The following is a 27,153-nucleotide window of genomic DNA, read 5'->3' as shown; positions in this document are numbered from 1 at the left end:
TTCGGAAAACAAATATTTCATTTTTATTTCACTGGCTTGGCTCCCGCCGCCTTTTGGCTGTTGTTTCAGAACCTTTCGGTATTTGCTCTATAAAATGTGATACTTCAGCCTGCTTTTATGTACAGTGAAACATTGTAATAATATGAGTGTTTGACTGTAATTAGGAATTTGCTAACTTTTCCATCTGCTGAGAAAAGGATTTAGCAAGTATGCAATATTATTTCTTCATTTTGTTTTTCAAATTAGTGGTACCTTTAAAAGTTACTTTCCATAGATTTCATAACTGGTACTTATGTAAACTATTGTCTTTATTTGTGGCAAGTTGGTATATAAATAGTTAGGAATTCCGTCATTGTTGTGTCTATTACCTTTCAGTTTCTGCCATGGTGGTTTACTGTATAGTCTTCATTTGTTTTTCAGATAAGAAAGCCTTTTACATCATTTCAACATTCGAGTATGTACCTCAGATCTATGAGCTTGTGGCACGCACTTCTCTGGGGAGAAACAGGTAAGAATTTCAGCTGACACCTTAATACGCGAACAGTGAAGCAACAGGACTCTTCCTAAGGTCCATATTTTGTAGAGGCTCCAAAGTACCCTGATGAATATAGTCAGTGATTCCTCATACCGGCTGGAACAGCTTGCATATATAACTGTTTTGTACAGGGATAGCCAGAAGGAGAAGTCTAAAAAAAGTTCTGATCTCTGAGACTGTTGCGCTTCTCCAGACAACCTGTGTAGAGTCCTCAATGCCACTCTTCTAAGGATAATGTGAAATGACTGGTCCAGTTCTAATGTTACCAGCAGTCATTTCCGCAGTATTTAGATCTTGTCTGAACAGTTTGAGGAATAACCATCAGAGGTTCTGCTGTGGTTCCCTTATATCACTTGATACATTTGTAATGCTTTCGAGAGAAAATAAATAGTTATTAGCATGTATCCTTCACAAAGCTTTGCCAACATTTTTGACGCAACCCAGTTGGTCTGTTCTAGGAGCGCTGGTCATCAATCACTTTAAAAAGAAAATTCTACTTTTCTTATTTTTGTGGCCTTTTTGTGACTGTCCTTTTCCTTTAATTTTATTTGTATATCCATCTTGCATCCTATGGTGACATATTTTACTTTTGAAGCTGGTTTTTGCCATATGTATTACCGTTAGAACCTAGGTTTTCTGGAGACCATAATTCTTTGAAGGCCTTAAAGTGCTTAAAATACCTCAGGACACTACACTGATTATACAGTTAGTGATTCACGCTAACTGTTATGGCGAATTGTACATTGATGCATAGTAATTTGAGATATCATAACAATGATGAGGGTTACAGCAGATTAGCATCAGCCATAGCCTGCACTTTGGTCTCACAGACTAACCATTTATTCGAAACATTAATAAGGATAGAAGAGGGGAGCCAAGCAGACACAGAACCCCTATCGTGTTTCAGAACCCACAGTGGAAGAGCAGGTTGGAGTTTTATGATGAGGATGAGTAATATGACCAACTCATCTTAGTGGCATCCCAAGGAGATGAGGATGTATGGAAGGACTTAGACACCAACTCTCCTGAGCACAGGTCTGTCTCCATCCGTTCTCTGCCAGCCCAACTGGATGACTTTTTTCTGTTCGATGCTGTCATTAAAAGGAGAGTAGACACTTAAAAGTACAGCTAGAAAAAGACAGGCCCTGGAGTGTTTCCTCCCAGAAATACTGATATCACTGAAGAAAGATCAGTTTCTGCCCCTGCTACCTTGAATCATGAACCAGAGGAAATAAGCATTTAACAAGTCAGCTTCCTCTGAAGTAGTAAGAAGAAGGGTAGAGAAGAAATATAAACCCTCTAGAAAGACTTACTAGACAACAAGCAATGAGCTTGCAGACTGCACTGCGAGGAAAAGGGCTAATGCTACAGCATCCAAAGTACCAGTCCCAGAGAAGAAAAATAAGCTGTTTGAGATGGAAGGAAGAAAGATGAGGCATTCAGAAGCCACACAGTGACGCACCACACATTCTAGTGCTATTAACTGTAGAAGGAAAAGAAAGAACTGATGCAACATGTCCAAAAACAATACAAATGCAATACAAGCAGGAAAGACCATCTCTTAAATTCCAGCCTCAAGTCAGCCCTTGAAGCTGCTAAAGCAATCAGCAGACCGATGTGCATGGACACTACACTAAGAATACGTGCCTTACTAATAGTATCCAGCTTTAAACAAGAAGTCCACATTTCTTTGATAATTATGTCTTTTACAGGGGAAAGCCGCACGGAGCTGCAGTTGATGACTCTCTCCAGCAGATACAAAAATACAATCATATGGAAAAGGCAGTAGGGCCCCTACAATTCAAGGGGTCTTACAGTAGGAGCACTCCTCTGATGAATACAGGCCCCAGCTAGGCCCGCAGGACACAAGGGTTCGCTCTCCTGTAATGGAATCTATAAGGAAGTTGGCACGGAAACTGCAAAGTACAAAGACAGCATTTATTAACCCTTAAGGGTGGTCCTACAATCCACACAACACTCTTCAGTATTGCATAGAGTAGCACAAAGAACCTTCGTACATGGTCCCCTTTTATACACAACAGAGGGGCTCATAAGTGGGTGGATACAACATGAGGCCGAAGAACATTACCATTTATGGTCATTTTCGATACTGAATCAATATGTGGGCGGAGCTAACGCACTCCTTGAGCCCGCGAAAACATGGTCAAGTAAGGCTAACTGATAACAGATGTGGTCAAGTCTGGGCATGTGCCAGATGGACAAAGGAGCTATTTATAGACTGTTACTAGGCAGATTGCAAGAGCAACTAACACAGAGGTTGGACTCTTCTCGTGGGGAACACGTGGAAGCATGACAGTACAAAATGGAGTCCGAACTTCGGTCAACATAACAGAGAAAACATGATCTATAAAAGGGGAATTAATGTCTTTAGTAAATGCTTAATCACATCGTTGTTTCAATTTACAACAGACGACCCTTTCAGCATTTACTGAAGACATCCGGCTTGTTAGAATAATCATCATATATATCAATTATCATCATCTCTTCTACTTCCTTAGCTAAACGTTTCTGATAAGTGACATTGGCAATAGCTTTCTTATCGGGGATACAAAATGATACACATAATGAGCAGAGTAAAGGACCACACTGAACGCAGATACAGCATGAAAACAGAACCGCTACAATAATGCAGAGACCAGTTAGAACCTTCCATCCCCAGGCAGTAATTAACGCCCAAAACCATCCAGAAAAGGACCAAGTGCCGTTTTCCGTATGGATCTCAGCTGCAATCTTATGCAGTTTATTGATGGCATTATAAACTGATGGCGTATGATCAGGGATAAACACACAACAGCTACTTCCAATAATTTTACATGCTCCTCCTCTGTCAGCTAGCATAACGTCTAATACCATACGATTCTGCAATGCAACAATTCTAGTAATCTGTAATTCCTCCGTAAGATTCCCAAGAGCAGCAGCAGTCTGATTTGTCACAGCTTCTACCACTCTTGTTAACCTTCGGATCTTCCTACTGTTCAGGGCAGCTCCAACAAAGAAAAACAGTCCTAAGTTAAAATCAATATACTGTTGCAGACTGGTATCAGTCTGATCTACATCATCAATTGATAAAGTACGTTTATACCTATTTACAGTCACATTATTCAATAATTTCAGATCCTTATGATAAGATGCGGGTGCTAGGAATACAGGAGGTAATAGAAATGATACATAGCATACCCCAGACCACCCAGCCGGCAGACGGTAGTAACCTTTATTTCCACACACAAAATACGTATTATGGGAGGCCAAGAAGGTACTATTGTTCAACCCATCAATATTCAAAACAGTAATGCAATCACTAACACCAACTGGAATAAAACCCACACTCTGGACACACAGGTCCGCTTGAGCTTGTGCTACTTGAATTACAAACTTGTCCTTTCCCACAGTGTCTCTTGTGTTCGTAAAGATGTAGGGAATGGATTCATTGTCTGGTCGGTACTCTTCCCACTCCCAAATTGTCCCATTCGCTTGTGGATACCCATTTTTGTCTTGATGGCATTCTTTATTGAGTCTGAAGAGCAATCGTCCCACTGTTGGTTTCCGAGTAGCAAAAAGCAAGGTATACCATGCTCTACAAGAGCCATTATGAGAGAAAGGAAGTGGTATAAATGGCGTTCCTCCTTTCTTCTGATGGGCTGGCATCATCCCACATATCCAACAGTTCGTAGCATTTGTAGCAACGTGGGTATGATGCAGCATCTGGATGAAAGTGTTATTCAAGTAAGATTGTCGATGCTTCAACTCTTGATACGGTAATGTATAAAAGTAGTGCTCCTCAGGCACCGGAGTTGTCAACACAAGAATTTTCCGAGCGGGAGTTACATCCTCCACGAACCATGTGGTTATCCCAACAATGGCTACTGTCAACATGAACCCTAACGCACAAAGGATTTTCTTTTTCTCCATATCAAAACAAAAATAAAGAATAAAACCAATATCTTCCTGAAACTAAAAGTCTGTCAGAACTCTTCCCCTTGGGCAGCGGTTGATTTCTTCACCAGCGGGCCAAGACGGGTGTCGCTACACTAATGCAGGGCTGATCCCCCCCCCTTGCCTCATCGGCTCTCCGTTTCACTAACCCAAGGGCCGTTCTGACAGTATGTCCCGGTACTGAAAAACTCACTTCCTTGGTCGAAGATGATATCGCCTTCCTCCAGGAGTCGCGTGGTCCCGAAAGAGCTCCTCAGTGGCGTTTGGCTCCGCAGCACGGCCTGTCTCTGCAGCCAAAATTTCTCGTTGATCGGTCAGCACGGCAGGTTCCACCAATCCGGGCGGCACCTTCCTACAGTGCAGAGAGTGGATCCAATTCTTTCGATTGGAGACTCGCACAGCCGTCCTCGTTGCGAGGAGGACCTGCTCAGGGCCCACCCATCTCGGTTCCAAGCTGTTCGTCCTGTTGAAAACTTTCACCATGACATGGTCACCAGGCCGGAGACCATGTCCTTCACCGGTAGACCGATCAGGGAGCGCCTCTCGGACCTGTTGATGAATAGAAACCAAGTTATCCGTTAACTGTGCCAGATAATCGTTCATCATTACACAAGGTACATCATACACAGCCTTAGGTTTTGGTGGACCCCAAATATTCATTGGGCGTCCAAAAACAATTTCGTAAGGTGTAAGGCCAGTTCGAGAGTGTGGTACCGATCTAATTGACAATAACGCCAGTGTCAGAGCGTCTGGCCAAGTCAAAGACGTTGAAGCTTGAATTTTAGCGATCTTAAGCTTCAGTGTACCATTATACTTCTCAACTAGGCCTGCAGACTGAGGGTGAAACACGGCGTGGAACTTCTGAGTGATGCCTAGGCCCTTCAGGACATACTTTATAACATCCGCTACAAAGTGAGGGCCGTTATCACTCCACAGAAGTCTACAGACGCCATATCGAGGGAAGAACTCTTTCAGCAGCATCTTCGCAGTAGTCATTGCAGTATTGTCTTTCGTGGGGTACGCTTCAACCCATTTGCTGAAAGCGCAGACCACTACTAGAACATACTTCAGATTATTACAGCGCTCAAGCTGGATGTAATCCATCTGCAAGACCTCGAAGGGCGCAGTAGGTGTCACAAATCCTCCTGCTGGAGTTCGAGTACCCTTTCCTGGGTTATACCTCAGGCAGATCATACAGGTCTGCACCACCCTCTTCGCTGTGCTAGCAATCTCTGGATGCTCCCAGACTTGGGTAAGCAATTTCACAATTGCGGAAGCTCCAACATGTGCTAGCCCATGTGCCATCTGAACCATAGGCTGTACAAAAGCCGTGGGTAATTTCCATCTATCCATCTGCTTATTTCTCCAGCAACCCTCATCATCCAATTCTCCCTCAGTAGCCCATTGTTCCCGCTCTTTGTCAGAAGCGGTCCTTTGCATTTCTCGCACTTCCTCCTTCGCATCATGCCATCTTTCCACCTGTGACTTCACTACATACACGGCAGTAGTACCGGGCTGCATCGCAGTTTCCCGTGCTACTCGATCTGCCAACGCATTCCCTTCTCCAACTTTGTCAACTACTTTCCTATGGGCGCTACACTTAACGATAGCAATTTTCTTTGGGTATGTCAATGCGGTTAAAAGATTGTGAACTAACTCTCCATGCATTATCTGTACTCCATGTGACGTTAAAAACCCTCTCTCCTTCCAGAGTAGGCCGAAATCGTGCGCTACTCCGAAAGCATAGCGGCTATCTGTATAAACATTCACACATAGTCCTATACTGAGCTCACATGCTCGTGTTAATGCTATCAGTTCCGCTGCTTGAGCTGATTTCTGTGGTATGCGTGCTGTCTCCACTATCGTTTGCAATGTGGTAATCGCATACGCTGCTGAAGTCGTACCATCTGGTAGCTTCAGGCATGATCCATCCACCCACAGTTCTCCATCTACATCTGGAAAGGGCGTATCCTGGAGATCAATACGACCCTTTGTTTGTTCCTCAGTCACGAGAATACAATCATGCGCTTTCCGCGCCTCAGGCTGGGTTTCGGGGTATGGCAACAATGTTGCCGGGTTTAACGTTACGCACCTTTTTAACGTAATATGAGGAGCCAAAAGTGTCAACTCATATCCTGTTAAACGGGCGCTGGTCAAATGCTGCGTCTTCGTTTGATTGAGTAGGGCATCGACAGCATGGGGGACTAATACCAACAACTTATGAGATAACACAATTCCCTCACTTTGGCGTATTGACACAGTTGTCGCCGCAACCGAGCGAAAACACCCCGGTAATGCTCGGGCGACAGGATCAAGTACAGCCGAAAAATATGCACAAGGGCGCTGCTTATCGCCGTGCATCTGCACTAAAACTGACAATGCACATCCATCTTTCTCATGCACATACAACGAAAAGGGTTTTGCATAATCAGGGGTCCCTAACACTGGTGCTGAACAAAGGGCCTGTCGTAGTTGCTGAAAAGCAGTATCACACTCATCTGACCAAGGGATTGGGATAGGCGTGTCCTTTGTCAAGAGGGCTAACAATGGCTTAGCTATGTGCGAAAACCCCAATATCCACTGTCTGCAAAAAGAAACAAGACCCAGAAATGCACGCACATCCTTCTGTATGGACGGTCTCGGTGTATCCAGAATTACTTGGATACGATCCGGTGTGAGTGCACGTCCCTCCTTAGACAAAAGGTGACCCAAATAAGTCACCTTTCGTCTACAGAATTGCAATTTCTTCCTAGATACCTTATGATTGTGGGATGCTAAAAAGGAAAGTAAGGATAACGTACTTTTCTCACACAACTCCAGGGTGTCAGCCGCCAGCAAGATGTCATCGACATATTGAATGAGGGCGACACCCTCGAGCAGAGCAAAGGAATCCAATTGTCGTTTCAAAGCCTGACTGTAAATGCTAGGGCTTTCTGTGTAGCCCTGGGGAATCCTACAGAAACGATAAGATCTATTATTCAATGTAAACCCAAAAAGATATCGGCTATCAGGGTGAATGGGAATGGAAAAGAAAGCATTCTTCAAATCAATCACTGAGAACATGGTCGCCGTAGGCGGAACCAAGGTAAGCAACGTCGTGATATCGGAAACCACTGGGTACTGAGGTATCACGATCTTGTTCACTTCTCTCAAATCAATTATAAACCGATAAACTCTGGCATCCGTATCCTTTTTCAGTATGGGAAGGATCGGACTGTTACAAATGTTGTAGGGGACTTCCTCCACGACCCCTACCGCCATCAAATCCTGCACTATCTGTATGAGAGCCTCCTCGCCCTCCTGGGAAATACGGTACTGTGGGAGGCGTGGTAACACCGCCCCCTCCTGGACGCTAATGTGGACCGGTGGAATCACCATTTGTCCTACATCAGTATCCGAAGTTGCCCACAAAGCACGAGGGAGGGTAGCTAACAGCACATCCTCTGACATCGTACACATTCGTTCTGATCGGGGGTAATTGTCATTCAATATTACCCGTACACCAGCAGGGGAGCAACGGATCGTAGCCCTAAAATGCTTTAACATATCAAGACCCATAATGTTGTCCGGTGTGTACGGGGCAAGCAGAAACGGACAGGATGCAGAAAAAGAATCAACCTTAAACATGAGGGGCTGTGAAAGAGGGCTTCGGGAGAGTGTACCGTCAAACCCTACCGATGTGACCATTAAGCCGGATGGGGGAGCCCCCGGAACCAATTGCTTAGACAGTGCACTACGTGTCGCTCCTGTATCCACTAGGAACTGATCAGTAGAGCCCAAAACCTCAGCCGATACATAAGGACCCTTCTGATCGACTGGCACCTCAACTGATTCTAACCCCCATCCAACGCATCCCTATGCATGCTGAGAGTCATGGTACCCCGACCGGTCAATCCCCGACGCTTGGTACTGATGCTGGCGATCAAAAACATTTGATCTATCTCGGTGCTGCCCAGCAGAGTCAAAACGAGCCTGTTCGTTAGAATTCCCTCGAAAGTTCAAGAAACCCCCTCTACCTCGCGGGCCACCAGAGGTATGCCCCTGACGCGATGCACGCAACACCGGGCAGTCCCTAGCCCAATGACCCGATTGCTTACAATACGCACATTGGTTCCTATTTAAATCAGATCGGCCCGAGGGAGGACCATAAGATCCTCCCCTACCTCTATTACTACCCCGCCGGGGCGGGCCATAGACTTGTGCCAACATCACCTTTGTTTTCAAATCTTTCGATTTCTTTTCCTCCTGGCCCTTTGCTTCTTGCTCCTGACGCTCATAATACTGGGCGATAGTCAGGAGGGCCGTCGGTGTAGCGGAGGACCAAGAACTCTCGCTCGCTTTTAAACGGGCCGCAACTGCCGGCAGCAGATTAGCCACATATTTATCCGCGAAAAGGTGGCGTCCCGTATCGTCGGTAAGCGACTGTCCACTAAAGTCGTGAAACGTCTCCTCAAAGCGCGTAAAGAAGTCCGCAACTGACTCATCAACTTTCTGTTTACATGCAGCTAACATATTCCAGTCAATCTTTTTAGGGGGGATAATTGTCTTTAACTTAGCCACAATAGCAGCAGGGAGATCTAAAATATTCTGGGGCGGTTTCTGCGCGGGCTTCCGCTCCCTATCCTCATCCTCAAGGTCAGACCACCGGGCCTTAAAGGCAACTACATCATCTACCTTTCGGACAGATCGCCACATATCCGGTGGTAGAATAAGGCCAAAGAACAAATCTATATCTGCTAAAGTCATAACGCAAGAATTCAAGGCCCCCTCGACTTCTTCATAGAAGGCCGCTGGATTCTTGCGGGGGTCGGGCAGCGCATTCTTCAATGCCATAACATCAGCCCTATGCCATGGAGTGTAAACCCAATTATACACAAAATATCCCTTAGCATCGGCGGAGGTAATGTCCGAGCTAGTCCCCGCTCCTTTAGGAGGAACATACAAAGGCGCCGCCTCTCGCATTGGCTTAGCATGCACTAGATCGCTCTTATCTGATTGAGAGGTGGATGAGTGGCCCTCTGTTGTGCACGAATCCGATTGCTTCTCCTCCCCTGCTCGCTGGCGCGCTTTCTCTTTAAAGACCAGCACCTCGTCCCGCAAGGCGAACAGCCGCCGAGCCATATCTGGAGCCTTAGAAAAAGAGAAAACACCATTACGCAATGCTTTAGCATCCGATGATACTTCGTCGGGCTCAAAAACACCAGAACGTTTCCGGAAAGCATCAATCTCTTCCTCCGCAAAATGACCCAGAAAATACAATTTATCTCTCTCCTGCCACGGCCCCCAAGTATGGAATAATTCCTCTATGGATATCTTGCCGTTAAGTGCACGGAAGGAAATTTGCCGAAGCTGAGCCATTTGCTCGGCTGATAACATGGACCGCGTATCTACCTTACCCGTACCCGGGACAGAATCTTGTGGCCTCGGAGCAGATGCGCCAACATAAGGGGGCGGAGAGCGATCTAGTAAATAAAAATCATCATCAAGATTATTAAGGACAGGATAAAGTGGCTGCCGAACAGCGTATTGACCCGAAACTTGTAGCCTACGCTCCTTCTCTTGCCTGTCCGTCTGCTCTCTGTCCTCCCGACGCTTCGCTTCCTGTGCTCGCACATGATCATTCTTCCGTTGTTCTTTATCAAACAGCGCTTTCTCACGCTTCTCTCGCTCACGCACCTCCTTCACCCACAACCGCACACACTCAAACATATCCTGACGAGCACGCCGCTTACACATACACTGTTCCACATACTCAATCTTACGTATATCAAACGATCCATACAAAGGCCATCGCAACTCAGGATCTTTTTTTGTATATTTCCTCCATACTGTGCTGTACATTATGGAAGAAAGACCATGCTTCACATACATATCCCTATTAGGAGTCCCCTCTGGGGGAGCTGGAGCAGATTCCTCGAGGTTCAACCGGTTTCCGAAACAGCAACACCACTTACGGAGTGCGCTGAAAGCAGGCATGCTCAGAAATAATGCAAAATATGCAATATTATAGAAAAATGGCACTTAATCGTTGCGCCGTTCAAAGTTACACAGCTTCGGAGAAATCTCTCCACATTACCTGCCTATATGTGTTGCAACGCATATATATTCACAAAGACAAATACAAAATATGACTAGTCATCACAAATCAAACTCAAATAGCCAGATCAGGCTTCAAAAACTCGGAGCAAGTACCGTACACCGGTTCTTACCAATCAAGAGTCCAGATTCCAACTGCCAAGCTCCACAATCGCCCAAACGGCTTTCACGGCAAGACCGACAGAAAAGGTCTCAGTCGAGGACCGGCGCCACCCAGACGGTCAGCTCGGAAGGGAAGGAAGAAAAACCTCGGGATGCCAGGGCTAAAGCGCCGCTGGCAGTGATCACGTCCCCGGCTCAATTCCTCACCGTCGTCGCGACCAGTCCTTCGAGCATCCGAGTCGCCGATGAGCCCCACGTGACGGGCGCCAATTGATGAATACAGGCCCCAGCTAGGCCCACAGGACACAAGGGTTCGCTCTCCTGTAATGGAATCTATAAGGAAGTTGGCACGGAAACTGCAAAGTACAAAGACAGCATTTATTAACCCTTAAGGGTGGTCCTACAATCCACACAACACTCTTCAGTATTGCATAGAGTAGCACAAAGAACCTTCGTACATGGTCCCCTTTTATACACAACAGAGGGGCTCATAAGTGGGTGGATACAACATGAGGCCGAAGAACATTACCATTTATGGTCATTTTCGATACTGAATCAATATGTGGGCGGAGCTAACGCACTCCTTGAGCCCGCGAAAACATGGTCAAGTAAGGCTAACTGATAACAGATGTGGTCAAGTCTGGGCATGTGCCAGATGGACAAAGGAGCTATTTATAGACTGTTACTAGGCAGATTGCAAGAGCAACTAACACAGAGGTTGGACTCTTCTCGTGGGGAACACGTGGAAGCATGACAGTACAAAATGGAGTCCGAACTTCGGTCAACATAACAGAGAAAACATGATCTATAAAAGGGGAATTAATGTCTTTAGTAAATGCTTAATCACATCGTTGTTTCAATTTACAACACCTCCTACCAGGAGAGCAATTGAAAGAGGAAATTTGCAGACCATTCTACAACCAACACAGTGCTCCCAAGGGGTGAGTGTGTAGAGACCTAGTACTGCATGGCCATACCCATTGGCGTGGAGTCACTTCTTTTGAGTCACGGCCTTTGGTGATGGCAGACCATAAGTGGATCAGCCACAGACAGCAAGTGACTTGCAAAGAGAAGCCCTCAGCATCAAACACATTTAGTGAGTAGACTGGGAGGTTTGCTCCTGGAATTGAGGAACATCACCTATCACAAATGGGTGCGAACGTCTTAAAACACAGTTACTGCCTAGAGTTAGGAATGATAACATCAGATGTCAAGCCAAACAGGAGAGCTTGCAAAGGAGAGGAAATGACACTGTTAAAAACAGGAAATACACAACCTCATACAGAAGGACGCAGTAGGGCAGGTGCCAAAAGAGTAACAAACCTAATGACTGTACTTTCTCTGCTTCCTCATCCCCAAACAAAATTTAATATTGAGACCCATCATAGACCTGAGATTACAGAAGACATTAATCAGACACAAAATCTCAAGACATATTCACTGTAGAAAGCCATCCCATTGCTAAAAGAAGAGGATTACATATCAACTGTAGACCTCAAGGGGCACATACTTGCACACCCTGATGAACTTCAAGCACAAAAAATCCCTCACGTTTTTGGTACACAATTCACATTACTAATTCAGAGTTTTACCCTTTAGGATAAAGTCAGCACCAAGTGTGTTTGCAAAATGTCTTGCAGAAGTAGCAGCTCACTTGAGAAAGCAGGAGATACAAGCGTACCCCTACCGATTCAATTGGATGGTAAAAGGCAAACTCGCAAGACCTTCAGAACAGTATACAAATAATGATGGAAGTAGTAGACATACTGAGTTTTTAAGCGAACAATGAGAAGTCTTCACCACTCCCTATGACTAAAATGGATAGCTGGGGCAGATTCAGTTGCGATAAAGGCATGCCTGGTTCAAAAGAGCGTGCAGTCGTTGACATAGCAGGTTTGCCACTGCAGGAAGAGACCATCTGAGATTGTGAACCTGAAATTGCTGAGAATGATGGCTTCAAGCATTAAATGAATCCCACCTGCCAGACTCCATAGGACACTCAACCAAGAAAGGCTGCTGAGCCAATGGTTACAATCAGTGGGGGACTGGGAGGATCTTGTGCAAAAGTCAATATAGTAATGGATAGCAGAAAACATCACAAGAGGCAGGCCACTCAAAATACCCACTTCTCTAGGTCACCATCACAACAGTCTCACCCTACACTGGGTGGGTGCATGCAGGAGAATAAAAAAATCAGGGGCTAATGGAACCCACAGAAAGCTGAAAAACTCAATCAAATATTAGAACTCACAACAGACTTCTTTGACTTGAAGGCCTTTCACAAACATATCAGAGAGATAGTAGTACAGATCCAAACAGACAACCCAACACAAATATTCTTCGTGGACAAACAGGGGAGGGTGGGTGGTTGGGGGGGGGGGGTGTCAGAAAGGCCTTCCATGATGTGTGCTATGCAAACTAGCACAGGAGATCTGAATATGGACACTCCAAAAAAAAGATATCACTGACAGCGATACACATGCTGGGGTAGAAAACCATGGACGCAGACAGATGAGGCAGACAGAAGGTATCTCGCAGGAGTGGGAACTAGATCAGGGAGAGGTACAAAGAATCTTAAAAAAATGGGGGGCGCTACACATAGACCAGTCACCTACAAAAATAGAAAATGCCAAGACTTTGCATTGTGTCCAAGTACCCACATGAAATCTAGCTTATGCTTCAATTAAGGTATGCCTAAGAGCGATAGAAGCATATGCACCGGTGAATTGCATGCTTACATGTAACGTCATAAAGGAATGGTACTTCCCACCGTCAAAGATGGGGCAACAGGGAGGAGCCTAGCGCGCAACCAAGATGGCCGCGTAGGTGCGAGGCTCCCGAGGACCTCCGCAACCTCCTACATTTATCCTGTATTCATCCTGCCTCGGTTGAGGGGACTGTGTTGGTGAGCCTGAGCTGAGGTGGTACTCGTTTCTCGTTCTCAAATCGGACCTCGGGTGCCGGAGTGAGCACCGATTGAAGTTTGCGGCCTTCTCCTCGCCGGACCCCGGATTTGCGCTGGGGGGTGACCTGGTGGCAAAGTGAACAACAACGGCGGGCTGGGCCTGGCGGGTCGCGTACCCCGCACTTTCGCTTTCACTTTCGCACCCCCTCGCCTTCTCTGCAAATGAGATCGCGGACCTCTTTGCGTTGGTGTGGCCTCGCTGGGGGACCCTGCCTGCCTGCCGGCTGTGACCCACCCCGCCGATCTGGGGTGGCCCCCCCGGAGCTCGTGGCCCCGATTGCCTGCCCTCTACGGCGTCGCTGGTGCGAGTGTGAGAACTGTGGCGATGGCCACGAAACAAGATGGAGATCGATCAAAGACCAAGTCGACCCGGCGTGGCGCCGTACACCAGGCCAACATCATGGACCGCTATACCCTCCAGAGGGGATCTCCTGGCGGACCACACAAGTCCTTTGAGGGCCCTTCTGATGCTCCGGACTTGCCCACGGATCTGACTCTGCAAGACGTCATGGGCGCCATTGCCGAGATGAAGGCCTCGGTGGGCCAGCGGTTCGATACCCTGGCACATAAGATCGACGCGGTCCTCGTGGATGTTGGCCTGGTGAGGGCTGATCTCTCTAAGACCAACGACCGGGTTGATTCTTTGGCCCAAACCGCATCGGGCCTCACGACTGAGGTGGCGGCCCTACAAACGGAGGTGCGCCGACTTCGTCAGGCGAGTGCACTTATGGATCGGCGCCTTGAGGATTCCGAGAGTCGGGCCCGGAGGAACAACATCCGCATCATCGGGGTACCCGAGGGACGGGAGGAAGCGGCGGCGGATCTATTTGTGGAAGACCTGATCGCTACCCATCTCCAGCCTCGGGGACTGAGTAAATTTTTTGCCGTGGAGAGGGCCCACAGAGTTCCCGGGGGAAGGCCGAAGGTCGGAGCGCCTCCGCGACCTCTCATTGCCCGGATTTTTAACTTTCGGGACAGGGACGCGATCTTGCAAGCCTCCAGACTGCAAGGGCCGATTAAGCTGGAAAATATGGAGGTGAACTTTTACCCTGATTTTACCCAAGCGGTCCAAAAGCAGAGACTGAGCTTCCTGGGCGTCAAGCGCCGACTTCGGGACATGAACCTAAAAAATGCCATGCTCTTCCCGGCCAAGCTGCGAGTGGAGGTGGATGGTCGCACGCACTTTTTTGATCGTCCCGAAGCGGCCGGGGACTGGCTGGATACTCTGTCTGGGGATCGTGGTCGAGATGGCGGGGGGGGGGGGCGGCGGGAGGAGACGGCCCACTGGATCGGGACTGAGGGGTTGATATTGGTCCTCACTCTGGACGACTATGATGCCACTTTCGACCAAGCTTCTGTCTTTGTTCTTTCCTCTCCCATGGAGGTTGGGTGGGGTCTGGAAGGGGTACGCTTTCCTCCTCTAGGGGGTCTAGCTAGTTTCATTATATAGGGGCGACAGGCACACTGCAAGTTGGGGGGGCTGTCCGGGCTCATGCAGGGGTGCAGGGAGGGGGGAGTTTTGTTGGGGCGGGTGGGTTGGGGTGGGGTGTTGTTCGTTTATACCACAAGGCAAATGTATCATTGTGTTATCTCTACAGTGCTCTCTGGGGGACGAGTGATGGCTTCTGTTTATGATGGGGGGTAGGGGACTGAGTTTGTTGTCCTGGAATGTTAATGGACTGGGGGACAGGATAAAACGAGGTGTGGTCCTGCAGTTCTTGAAGCGAATTTCGCCCGATATAGTTTTTCTGCAGGAGACACACCTCATTGGCAACTCCTTTCGTGCTATGAATCGACGGGGCTACCGCCTTGTGGCCCATTCGGGCTTCACGTCTGGTTCAAGGGGTGTGGGCATTATGGTTAAGACCTCACTCCCGTTGGAGATTGATGAGGTGCTCCATGACGACAGGGGACGTTACACGGTTTTGGTGGGCAGAATGGAGGGCAGAGTGGTCGTTTTTGTGTCCGTATATGTCCCGCCGGGGCTGCAGACGACCACCTTTGCGGACCTGGGGCGCCTCCTCCTTGGCCTTCCGGAGGGGATTCTAGTGGTGGGGGGAGATTTTAATGCTGTGGTTTCCGGAGCGGTGGACCGTCACCCCCCTAGGGATCTCCCCCGGGCCCAGGCGTGGTTGCCTGGCCTCTTGGATACCTTGGGGCTGGTGGATTGTTGGCGTTTGAAACATCCCACGCAGCTACAGTACACCTTCCATTCCGGGGCTCATGGTAGTCTCTCACGGCTAGATTATGTCCTGGTTCCGGCGGCTCATGTGGGGAGGGTGGGAGAGGTGAGCCATTTGGCACGGGGTATCTCGGACCACTCCCCGCTCTTGTTGCGCTTTGATATTCTTCCGAGGGGAGAGGGTAGGGTGGCCCCGATTAATCCCTGGTACCTGCGTGACCCCACCATTCGCGCGGAGCTGGTTAAATCCCTTAAGCGCTACTTTGACGAGAATGTGGGGTCTGTGTCGTCGGCGGTCTCACTGTGGGAGGCGTTCAAAACGGTACTCCGGGGAGAGGCCCTGTCCCTTATTTCCCACTCCCGGAGGCGCGAGCAGGAGGAGGTGACCCGTGTTGAAGCTGAGATAACCGAGTTGGAGGGTGATCTAGAATATGGGGTGACGGATGATAAATTACATGTTCTCCGACTCAAGCAAGCGGCCTATAAGGCCCTCGTCACGGAGGCGGCCAGGGGCCTCAGTAGAGAGCAACAGGGGAGACTGTACGATGTGGGTGATAAGGCTGGTAAATTGATTGCGTGGTTGGACAAAAAGGAGAGAGCGAGTCGAGTTGTCCCTTTGATTGAGAAACAGAATGGTGTGTGTGTCACTGACCCGGAAGAAATTGTTTCTTGCTTTGCAGACTATTTCCGTGGGGTGTATTCCCCGGTGTCCTCCCGCTCTGAAGAGGATTCCCATGCCCTGCTCAGAGATATCGCGCTGCCTTCCCTTTCGGAGGAGGACAGAGTGTCGTTGGACGCCGCTCCAACTTCTGAAGAAATTGCCCTCGCCATACGCTCGGTCGCTTCCGGCAAGGCCATGGGTCCTAATGGTCTTCCTATCGAGTTGTATAAACTGCGACCGGATGCGCTGGCACCACATCTCCGTGCTATGTTCCTTGCGGCCCACTCGACGGGTTCCCTCCCGCTAGACCAGCGTCTGGCTACAATTGTGGTTATCCACAAGGAGGGGAGGCCGCGGGACCGAGTTACATCCTATCGGCCCATTTCGTTATTGAATGCGGAGCCCAAAGTTCTTGCCAAAGTGTTGGCCAATCGGCTGGTCGGCGTAGTGTGTGACTTGATTCACCAGGATCAGTCCGGCTTCATCCCCCATCGCAACACAGCGCTTAACCTGCGGCGTTTGCATGGGGTGCTCGCACGTGTCCCGTACATACGGGAGCCGGCCATCTTGGCGTCCTTGGACGCCACTATGGCGTTTGACACACTGGAATGGCCATATATTTGGGCGACGCTCACGAAATTTGGGTTTGGCCCTGGGTTTATCAGTTGGGTTAAATTGTTGTACTCTGGCCCGCTGGCACAGGTGGTCGTGAACGGTAGAGTATCGGCTCCGTTCGAGCTGGGCAGAGGCACGCGGCAGGGCTGCCCGTTGTCGCCGCTCCTTTTCGCGCTCGCCTTGGAGCCCCTGGCGGAGTGGCTGCGGTGGGAACCTTCTATTCGTGGTCTCCGCTGGACCCCCGAGTATGAGGACCGCGTATCTCTATACGCTGACGATATTCTCCTATACCTGGCTTCCCCACGTGAGTCACTGATAGTACTGGTTGATGTATTGCATTCATTTGGTTTTAACTCCGGCCTTGTCATCAACTGGGCTAAATCGTGCGTCTATGTTCTATCTGGGGAGGATCCTATCCTTCCGCGGGGCTGTCCTATCCAGATCGCCCCGCGGGGATTTCGGTACCTGGGTGTCTTCATTACCCTGGATGCGGAGGCCCGATATAGTCAGAACTTGCTTCCCCCCCTCCAGCGCCTGAAGGAGGATGTCGCACGTTGGAGGCGCTTGCCGCTCTCGCCGCTCGGCCGGACGGCATTGTTTAAGATGATGTCGCTGCCGCGTTTCCTGTACGCTCTGCAGAACACAATGGACGTCGTCCCGGCGCGCTACTTCCGCGAAGTGGAGAGTTTGCAGCGCCGCCTGTTCTGGGTGGGGAGACCGCGTATCGCCCTGGCGAAGCTGACGCTCCCGTGGTATGACGGGGGGATTGCCCTCCCGGATATCAAACGGTATTATTGGGCATCCCAGCTGGCTGCGATTAATCACGGCATGTACGGGCCCGCTCTAAACCCGGCCTTTGAAATGGATAAGATGTTACTGCCGGGTGGTGACTATAACCGTGCGCTTTACTCCAGCTCGCTCGACGCACGTCTGACGGGCCCCACGCGTGTCATGGTACGAGTGTGGCACCCGGCTAATGTAGCGATGGGGTGGAAAGATCGTTTGACCCGGGCGTCGCCACTATACGCATCTGAGCAGTTGGGCACCCTGTGGACTTCGAAGGGCTTCGAGAGGTGGGACATGATAGGCATCAGCAGAGTGGGTGATCTCTGGACTAGGGGGGGATTCAAAACGTTCGAGATGCTGCAGACGGAATTCCAGTTGCAGGACAGGGAGTACTTTCGGTATATGCAGATCCGTCATGCGCTAGGCTCCGTCTTCCCGGATGTTGCCTCCATCCCGGAGTATTCCCCTCTGGAGGACAGAGTGCTAGATGGACATGTACCGGAAAGCACGATTTCACTAATCTATAAAAAACTTATTAATGACCGCGCGGGATTGCTAACTAGCCTTCGTGAGGCATGGGTTGCCGATGGATTGGAGCTGGACGACGAGGACTGGGTCTCTGCGGTGGCCTCCCCGAAAGAGGTGGCCATACCGGCCCGCCTTCGCTTCGTCCAGCTCAAGATACTCCATAGGGTCTACGTCACGGGGCCAAGGCTATTGCGTATGGGCTATGCTGTGGACGGGCTGTGTAAGCGTGGGTGTGGTTCTTTGGGGACCTTTCTTCATATTTTGTGGGACTGCCCGGAGGTGGAGCGATTCTGGCGTGGTGTGCATGAGGTCCTGCGGGTGGTTACGCGTGTGTCGCTGCTGCCTGAAGCGAGGAGATGCCTTCTGAATGTATGGGAACCAACCGACTACTCGGCGCCACAGACGTGGTGGGTGACTCTGGGATATATGGTGGCCAAACGCGACATTGCCCAACTGTGGGGTTCCCAGAGGTCGCCGACCGTCTCGGCCTGGAAGGACAACATGGACTGGTGCATGTTTCGGGAAAAGGTGGTGTATGTTGCGAGAGGTAAACCTGGGACATGGGTGAAAGTATGGGGCCCCTGGAACGCCTACCGCGGGGGAATCTGTACCCCGCCGTTATTGCCCGATCCGTCTCCGGCCCCGTCCCCTTAGCCGGTTTATCGCCCCGGTACCGGGCACTGAGTCCACCTAGTCCCTGTCCTGACCTTTTCCCCCCCTTGATACTCCTATGGATTGGTAGGGTCCCCCTTCTAGGGGAGCACATGTTGCTGTTTCCGATTGTGGGTTGCCTTGTGGATTTGTTTCCTGTTGTTATTTATATCAAAAAGAAACCGTTATATGGGGTCCGGATGGTGTGGCTATCAACGCTGCTAACTCCTGTGCATTTCCCTTTGCCGCAGCATGCGCGCTATTGTTTGTACCATATGCTCCTTCTGTCTGCTAGCGGCCGGCCTGAAGGTTGTAGGCCCATCTTTGTATATTTTTTTAATTTTGTAATAAACGGTTTCAAAAAAAAAAAAAAAAAAGATGGGGCAACAAATAAGGACAGGTATGGACCCAGTAATTCTGTGGCGGAATAGTTTCAAAACTATTTTACAGATAAGTACATATATCTTTTCATAATCTCATGTTATCCACCCTTGATCAGTAAAGCTGTCCAATTGCTCTCCAAATAGATGTACCTGAAATGTATTGTTTTTTGTTGCTACTTCTTTTCTGGATGAGGTCATTTCTTTCTCTAATTTGTTTTGCTTTTGTCACTCCTCTTGAATTTTGTTGGATTTTGCAGCTTAGAGAGTAATGTGAAAGGGCCATTTTATATTGCACTCTCTTGCTTAACTGTTAATACAAATATGAATCTAATGGAACAAATAAAAAGTACCATTTGCGTATAGGATAGAATTAGTGGTTCTATTAATCTGGATTTAAGAGTTTTTAATTCATGTTTCAAACTTTTCAAGAATTTTTGGACAAACTTTGTGTATTGTTGGCCGCCTTCTGGTATGCAGACAATAAGGGGCCGATTCCAATCCTGGAAAAAGGCTGTACGAATCGTTGTACGGAAGCGTTTTCTCCTTACGACTCGTACCCGGTAAACTTTCCTTACAACCTAGGAAGTACGATTCGTACAGACAACCTCTTTCCGTACGAATCGTACAAAAGTCCGTACGGGTAAAAAAAAACTACGATTCCGATCTGGAACAGCCTGTACGCGACGTCCGGACGTATTTAAGCAGCTGTCTCCGGCCACGCAAGTACGATTCGTCCCTACGGCTCTTTTGTTACGGGAGTCAAAAACAGCCGTAAAAGCAGAGTCCTACAAACGGAGCCCCGGTACGCGACGTACACGCCATGAACCCCATCGTACGTGTCATCCCGGTCCTCTTAGCCTACGACCTGGTGCACCGAAACGGACGCACACGCAGCAGAAGGTGAGAACAACACCCAGGGGCTGGGGGGGGGTGAGGGGCAGGAAATATACCCCATACCCAAAGCCAAACCTATAATATGGAGCCCATACAGTACCACCAGGGTCTGGTCACTTGGGGGGGCGTGTCCAGCAACCCCTGCGTACCGCAACAACGGAAGTGTACGTGTACGGTGCGTTGCACACGTACCCGTATGGCACCAGTACAATAGTGATACAGGGCGTATACACGCATTGAATGCGGGGGTACGGTGCGTTTCACACGTACAGGTACGGCACCAGTACAATAGTGATACGGGGCATACACACGCAATGAATGCGAGGGTACAGTGCGTTTCACACGTACTGGTACAGCACCAGTACAAAAGTGATATGGGGCATACACACGCAATGAATGCGGGGGTACGGTGCGTTTCACACGTACAGGTACGGCACCTGTACAATAGTGATACGGGGCGTACACATGCAATGAATGCGGGGGTACGGTGCGTTTCACACGTACAGGTACGGCACCAGTACAATAGTGATACGGGGCGTACATACGCAATGAATGCGGGGGTATGGTGCGTTTCACACGTACCCGTACAGCACCAGTACAATAGTGATACAGGGCGTACACACGCAATGAATGCGGGGGTACGGTGCGTTTCACACGTACCCATACGGCAGCAGTACATTTGGGATACGAGGTGTGCACACGCAATGAATGCGGGGGTACGGTGCGTTTCACACGTACCGGTACGGCACCAGTACATTTGGGATATGAGGCGTACACACGCCACAAATGTGGGGTTACGGTCTGGCCCTGCATGTTTCCTTCATATTGGTGTGTGTGTAGGTCCAGGCCAGCAGTGTACGGCTCCAAGGGGGTGGGTGTGTGATTGCAGAGGATTCCCAGCAGTGGCCAGCCATATGGGGGTGGCTGTAGATCAATACCAGCAGTGTCCAGACATGTAGGGGTGGCTGTAGAGGACTCCCAGCAGTGGTCAGCCATATAGGGGTGGCTGTAGATGAATACCCGTAGTCTCCAGCCATATGGGGGTGGCTGCAGATGAATACCAGCAGTGGACAAAACATATAGGGGTGGGTGCAGATGAATACCAGCAGTGTCCAGACATATGGGGGTGGGTGCAGAGGACTCCCAGCAGTGGACAGAGACATGGGGGTGGGTGCATATGACTACCAGCAGTGGCCTGCAATATGAGGGTTGGGTGCAGAGGACTCCCAGCAGTGGACAGAGACATGGGGGTGGGTGCAAAGGACTCCCAGCAGTGGACAGAGACATGGGGGTGGGTGCAGAGGACTCCCAGCAGTGGACAGAGACATGGGGTGGGTGCATATGACTACCAGCAGTGGCCTGCAATATGAGGGGTGGGTGCAGAGGACTCCCAGCAGTGGACAGAGACATGGGGGTGGGTGCAAAGGACTCCCAGCAGTGAACAGAGACATGGGGGTGGGTGCAGAGGACTCCCAGCAGTGGACAGAGACATGGGGGTGGGTGCATATGACTACCAGCAGTGGCCTGCAATATGAGGGGTGGGTGCAGAGGACTCCCAGCAGTAGACAGAGACATGGGGGTGGGTGCAGAGGACTCCCAGCAGTGGACAGAGACATGGGGGTGGGTGCAGAGGACTCCCAGAAGTGGACAGAGACATGGGGGTGGGTGCATATGACTACCAGCAGTGGCCTGCAATATGAGGGGTGGGTGCAGAGGACTCCCAGCAGTGGACAGAGACATGGTGGTGGGTGCAGAGGACTCCCAGCAGTGGACAGAGACATGGGGGTGGGTGCATATGACTACCAGCAGTGGCCTGCAATATGAGGGTTGGGTGCAGAGGACTCCCAGCAGTGGACAGAGACATGGGGGTGGGTGCAGAGGACTCCCAGCAGTGGACAGAGACATGGGGGTGGGTGCAGAGGACTCCCAGCAGTGGATAGAGACATGGGGGTGGGTGCATATGACTACCAGCAGTGGCCTGCAATATGAGGGGTGGGTGTAGAGGACTCCCAGCAGTGAACAGAGACATGGGGTGGGTGCAGAGGACTCCCAGCAGTGGACAGAGACATGGGGGTGGGTGCAGAGGACTCCCAGCAGTGGACAGAGATATGGGGGGGTGTACCTCATTATCAAATGACCACACCTACATGGTGGTATGGACGCATCCCTAACTTTGGACTATGATGATAGTGCTATAACAACACATCACTGACAGCAGTGTCCCACTCCCAGGAGGATGGATGTCTTTCTCCCACTGCATGACACACCACATGTGGGTGTGAGGACAAATAACACATGCATACCCACCCATGGCGGATGCAGCACAATACACACCCTGATACCATGCCACAAGACTGTATAGTCATGTAACTGCCTACAAAACTAAGATAGCCAAAGGGAACACACACTGTCACGCACATCCCATGAGTGATAGGAATGTCCAGGTGCTGGTCCAGCCACCAAGATGTTGTCTCTCATGGAAGGAATAGTGTGGAATTCCCCTAGATACAATGCCCACAATTGTGAGTCAGGTGCCCAAATACCCTGCATAACAAGTACCATTTGTGTGGTAGGCCGTGATTACACACATGCATAGTGCTGAAAGGGGTGAATTTGTCCCTGAAGGCCTTTCTACATACTCAAAATACAAGTACAGTGACTAGCAAGGATGGCACAGACGATTCAGCAGGAGACATCGGTGAGCAGGCATGGCCATTGTTGAAGGGATCCGTCACCAACAAAGGAAATGTTGACACAGGTCAGCACAACAATTGTGCAACTGTTTGCAGGGAAGATGTCAGGTGCCACAGAGGAAGGAACACTCCTTGGGACAATGTCTCAAAACAAAATGAACACACACTACCAATGATTCTTTGCAGAGACATTGTGATGGCACACAGATACCATGGTCCACCTCATGACCATCATACAAAAACATTTCTCAGAACCCTAACACATTACCAGAACACCAACTCCAGGAGCCTCATCACCAACATCAAGTACCTGAAATGCAATAGTGTTGAAAGTAAAACAAGAGGCTTTAGTCAGTACAAAAAAAACAATTCAACAAATAGACTATTTACACAGGCCAATGGCCAGTCCATATGTAAAGTCCAAGAGGGGACGTAGGGGACCGCGTCTACCCCTAGCTTGCCTGCACAAATGAACCTCCAGGTTTGTCGAACGGTGGTGGGGCATCATCGGGGGCAGTACCAGGCACCGCAGGGACAGGAGGGGGAAGGGTATGTGTGGTGGGTACAGGGGTGGACGTCTTCACCACAGGGGGTGGGTCAGCACCGAAGGTGGAGGCGAGCTTGGCGCTGCACACCGCTGCAAGTACGTCCAGCACAACCCTTGCACCTGAGGATTCCCCAGGGTCAAGGGAGGGTGTGGTGGGCGAGGGATGGGGTGCAGCGCTCTTGGGGGAGGGGGTCGACGTGGTGGGGGACTCAACTCCCGTGCCCGGGGACTTCCTCGCCTGCTTGTGGGGTGGTGGCTCAGCGGGGCGAGGTCCAGCTCAGCCAGAAAGAGCTGCTTGGGTGAGCATTTGGCAGAGGAGCCAAGGGGAGTGGTTTTGGAGGGACAGGGTTGTGAGGACTGCGGACTGTGACTGTGGCTGCGTGTATGTCGTCTGTCCTCAGACCCTGTGGGTGTGCCTACATCCCCCTAAGTGTGCGTGCCAGGAGGTGTGCGCTTCGCCTTACTTGGGGGTGTGCTGCCTGTGTCTGGTGGGGTGCGTGCTCGTGACTGTCTGGGTGTGCGTTGGACAGGTATGTGAGAGGGAAGTGTGGATGGGTCCAGGGTAGGGGGGGGGACGGAGCGCTTCAGGAGAGTAACTGCTGCCGTCGGGGAAGAGTCCATGGACCGCAGAATCTTGCGTTGGTCACACATCGTTGCTGACATGCCCGCCATGAATGAAACCATCTGTGTGAGCAGTGTAGTGTGGCCATGGAGGACAGTCAGGACCGATGCCTGCCCAACCTGCAACTGCTGCAGTATGTCCACAGACTCTTAACTGAGGGCAGCAGGGGTGACAGGGGCAGGGGGTGCGGTGCCGGGGCCGAAGGAGACATGGTGGGCCTCTGCACTGACAGAAGGAACGGGAGCAACTGGGAGGGCGGAGATGGTAACGGAGGAGGCGGGGACAGATGTGGGGCTGCTGCCAGGTGGTGTAGCAGCCTCTGCCTCCTCGAGGAAGTCAGCGTCGTAGGTGGTATCGCCGCCAGACAGGTCCTCGGACTGACTCCCCTCACCCTCTGTGCCACTGGCTCCCTCAGACTCGACAGCAATGGTGGCACTGTCGCTGGGTCTCTCCTCCAGGTCCGTGCAGGTGTCTCCATCTGTTGGGGATGATGGTGCTGTGGGCAAGGAGAAGAAACCGAAATGCATCAGTCACCTGTATACATCTGACACATGAGCACACAAACAATAGGTCCCAGTGCATATCAGGCAATGCATCATGAGTAACAGCTAGATTACTCCGCACATATGTAAGCCCTGTACTGCCCAGTTGGTAGCCCCACTATGCCACTTGGATACAAGGAAAAAAGAACACACCAGGCCACAACTTGAATGAGAAATACACTGAGAAGCTAGTGTCTGTGAACAGGTGAGCACAGCAATACAATGAAGTCATGCCACCTCTTGTTTACCCTGAAAGAAACAGTAGTGGTGCACCCAAGGTAAACTAACACACCTCAATACTCAAGGTGTCACCACACTCAGAGACCTATAAGTACTTTGGAACACAAAACGAAAAAATGTTGGTACCTTGGGACTCACAATACTTTACACAATCAACATGTATTGAATGTGGCAATTCGCCATTTCGTGAAAAGAACACTAATGTGCCTGCATGAAAGATGTCTCCCAAGGAAGTGCACACAAAACGACATTTACACTGTCATTGAAGAAGCTGGCACCTTTTTCAAAGAAGCCACTGTTAGAAATAAATGGTGTTGCAGAAAGTACATATACATGGGCCCACAGAGGTCTTGGTGTCTTGACACTCATTAGTTTGTATCACCAACAACAAAGGAGTTTCACAAAATCAAGACCACTGTGGGAACATGTATATGGAGAATCTGCAACACCATTTAATTCTAACAGTGGCTTCTTTGAAAAGGTGCCAGCGTGTTCTATGAAAGTGGAAATGTTGTTTGGTGTGCACTTCCTTGGGAGACATCTTTCATGCAGGCACATTAGTGTTCTTAACACAAATCATCAAATTACCACATTTAAAACATGAAGAACTGTTGACAAGTGCTGTTAGTGCCAAGGTACAATTTTTTTGGACTAACAACTTGAATTATGTCAGTTGTCACATGGCCATCCGTTACCTGATGACACAGTTGGCTACACATATGACCTACTGCTTGTCATGTGGAGTGGCACACATGTCCAAACCCAGGACAATGCATAAGCTAATGGGCCTGCAATTGGGTTGTAAAAAAGCATAGCTGTACTGTGGAGACACCCTCGTGGCAAGCCAGAATGTCCACACAGATGTCAGCACACAAAGACCAAACTGCGTTGCATCTGAACTACACACAGGTGCCAAAAATGTATGAGCAGAAATCATGTTTTTAAAAAAATGACACAGGCTGCAAAGCACGAACATTAAGCACTGGCCACCATCACAGGGGCACTGCACGGCGATTCTTTGTACAGCCAATTCCCACAGGTCAGAGCTGGCAAGGAAAAATCAGGGGTGCCCATGTAGGCCTCTCCCGCACAACCCCCCCATACCTGAGTCAATGTGATTGATACAGATCAAGATGTGACACCTCTTAATCAGGATTACAAAAACTGTGCAGCAACAACTTGACACAACATCACCTCGTGGGGCTCGCAACACATATTTGTGACAAACAACCATCAACAGATTGTTGTGAAAAGCCACACAGGCACTGCCCAGTGTGAGTATGCACAAGCCAAATGGTGTATCCCTGTCCAGTGGACACATGTAGCTCACATTGGAAAAATACAAACTAGGCCAGGGAACAATGCCACAGTGGCAGACCTATGCTGAACCCACAGAGAATGTGCACAGTGTTGGATGACACACATGATTAGGAGGCCAGGGTGTCTCAGGGGACTGTAGTGGGCACACTGCTCCGTGTTACTGGAATGAGCTGACTCTACCATGAGCAACTGTCATGGCACTATGCATATCTCCCACTCATGCACATCGTGTCTGAGGCCACAACATTGGTCATGCATGCTGCAAGGGTGTTCAGTTGAAACCTCACACTCCTATGTTGAGACTCATCATCAGTGCCAACAAATATGGACCCCCAACATAGTGAACAGGTCATGGCACAGGCAAGGTACCAACACAAGAGACAGACCACCCTCCCACATGATGCGGAAAGCAATGTGCACTTTGATTTTCTAGCACCCTAGATGACCATGTGCAAATGTGATTACACACAGACCAGGGGACACATGTCAAGGAGGGGAAGTGATGAAAAAGAGCACCAGGTGACATTGGGGAACAGAAAATGCACTGCACATATAAACTCTGGGAGTGTATCCAGGCTACAGAGCACTTCCAAAAGCTGGTGACACATAACACAACAAACAGCCATGTACCTATCCTCTCCTTGCTGCAGTCTCTCCTGTTACTGCCTATCGAGGTCAGGGAAGACCACCACCAGGACACGGATCATGTGGGCGGTCAGGCGTCGGTGCCCGCCGTGGGGGCGAGGAGGGTCGATCCCCAGCTGGACCCGGGCGATCCACTGGGTCCATCACCGGATATCCTGCCACCTTTTTCTGACCAGTGGTAGGCGCCGACTA

General features: G+C 49.7%; 1 protein-coding gene across 1 annotated transcript in view; it reads left to right on the top strand.

Moving 5' to 3' along the window:
• The window catches only part of LOC146772765 (rho guanine nucleotide exchange factor 11-like), a 237,740-nt gene that overhangs the window by 118,382 nt on the left and 92,205 nt on the right, over positions 1-27,153 (top strand). Inside the window, 1 exon segment of the mRNA XM_085637029.1 lies at positions 421-508. Coding sequence (XP_085493155.1) covers positions 421-508 — 88 coding nt within the window.

The sequence above is a fragment of the Triturus cristatus genome, chromosome 12 (genome assembly GCF_964204655.1).
Source record: "Triturus cristatus chromosome 12, aTriCri1.1, whole genome shotgun sequence".
In the NCBI taxonomy this organism is placed as follows: Eukaryota; Metazoa; Chordata; class Amphibia; order Caudata; family Salamandridae; genus Triturus; species Triturus cristatus.
This window is presented reverse-complemented; position numbering and strand designations above follow the sequence as displayed.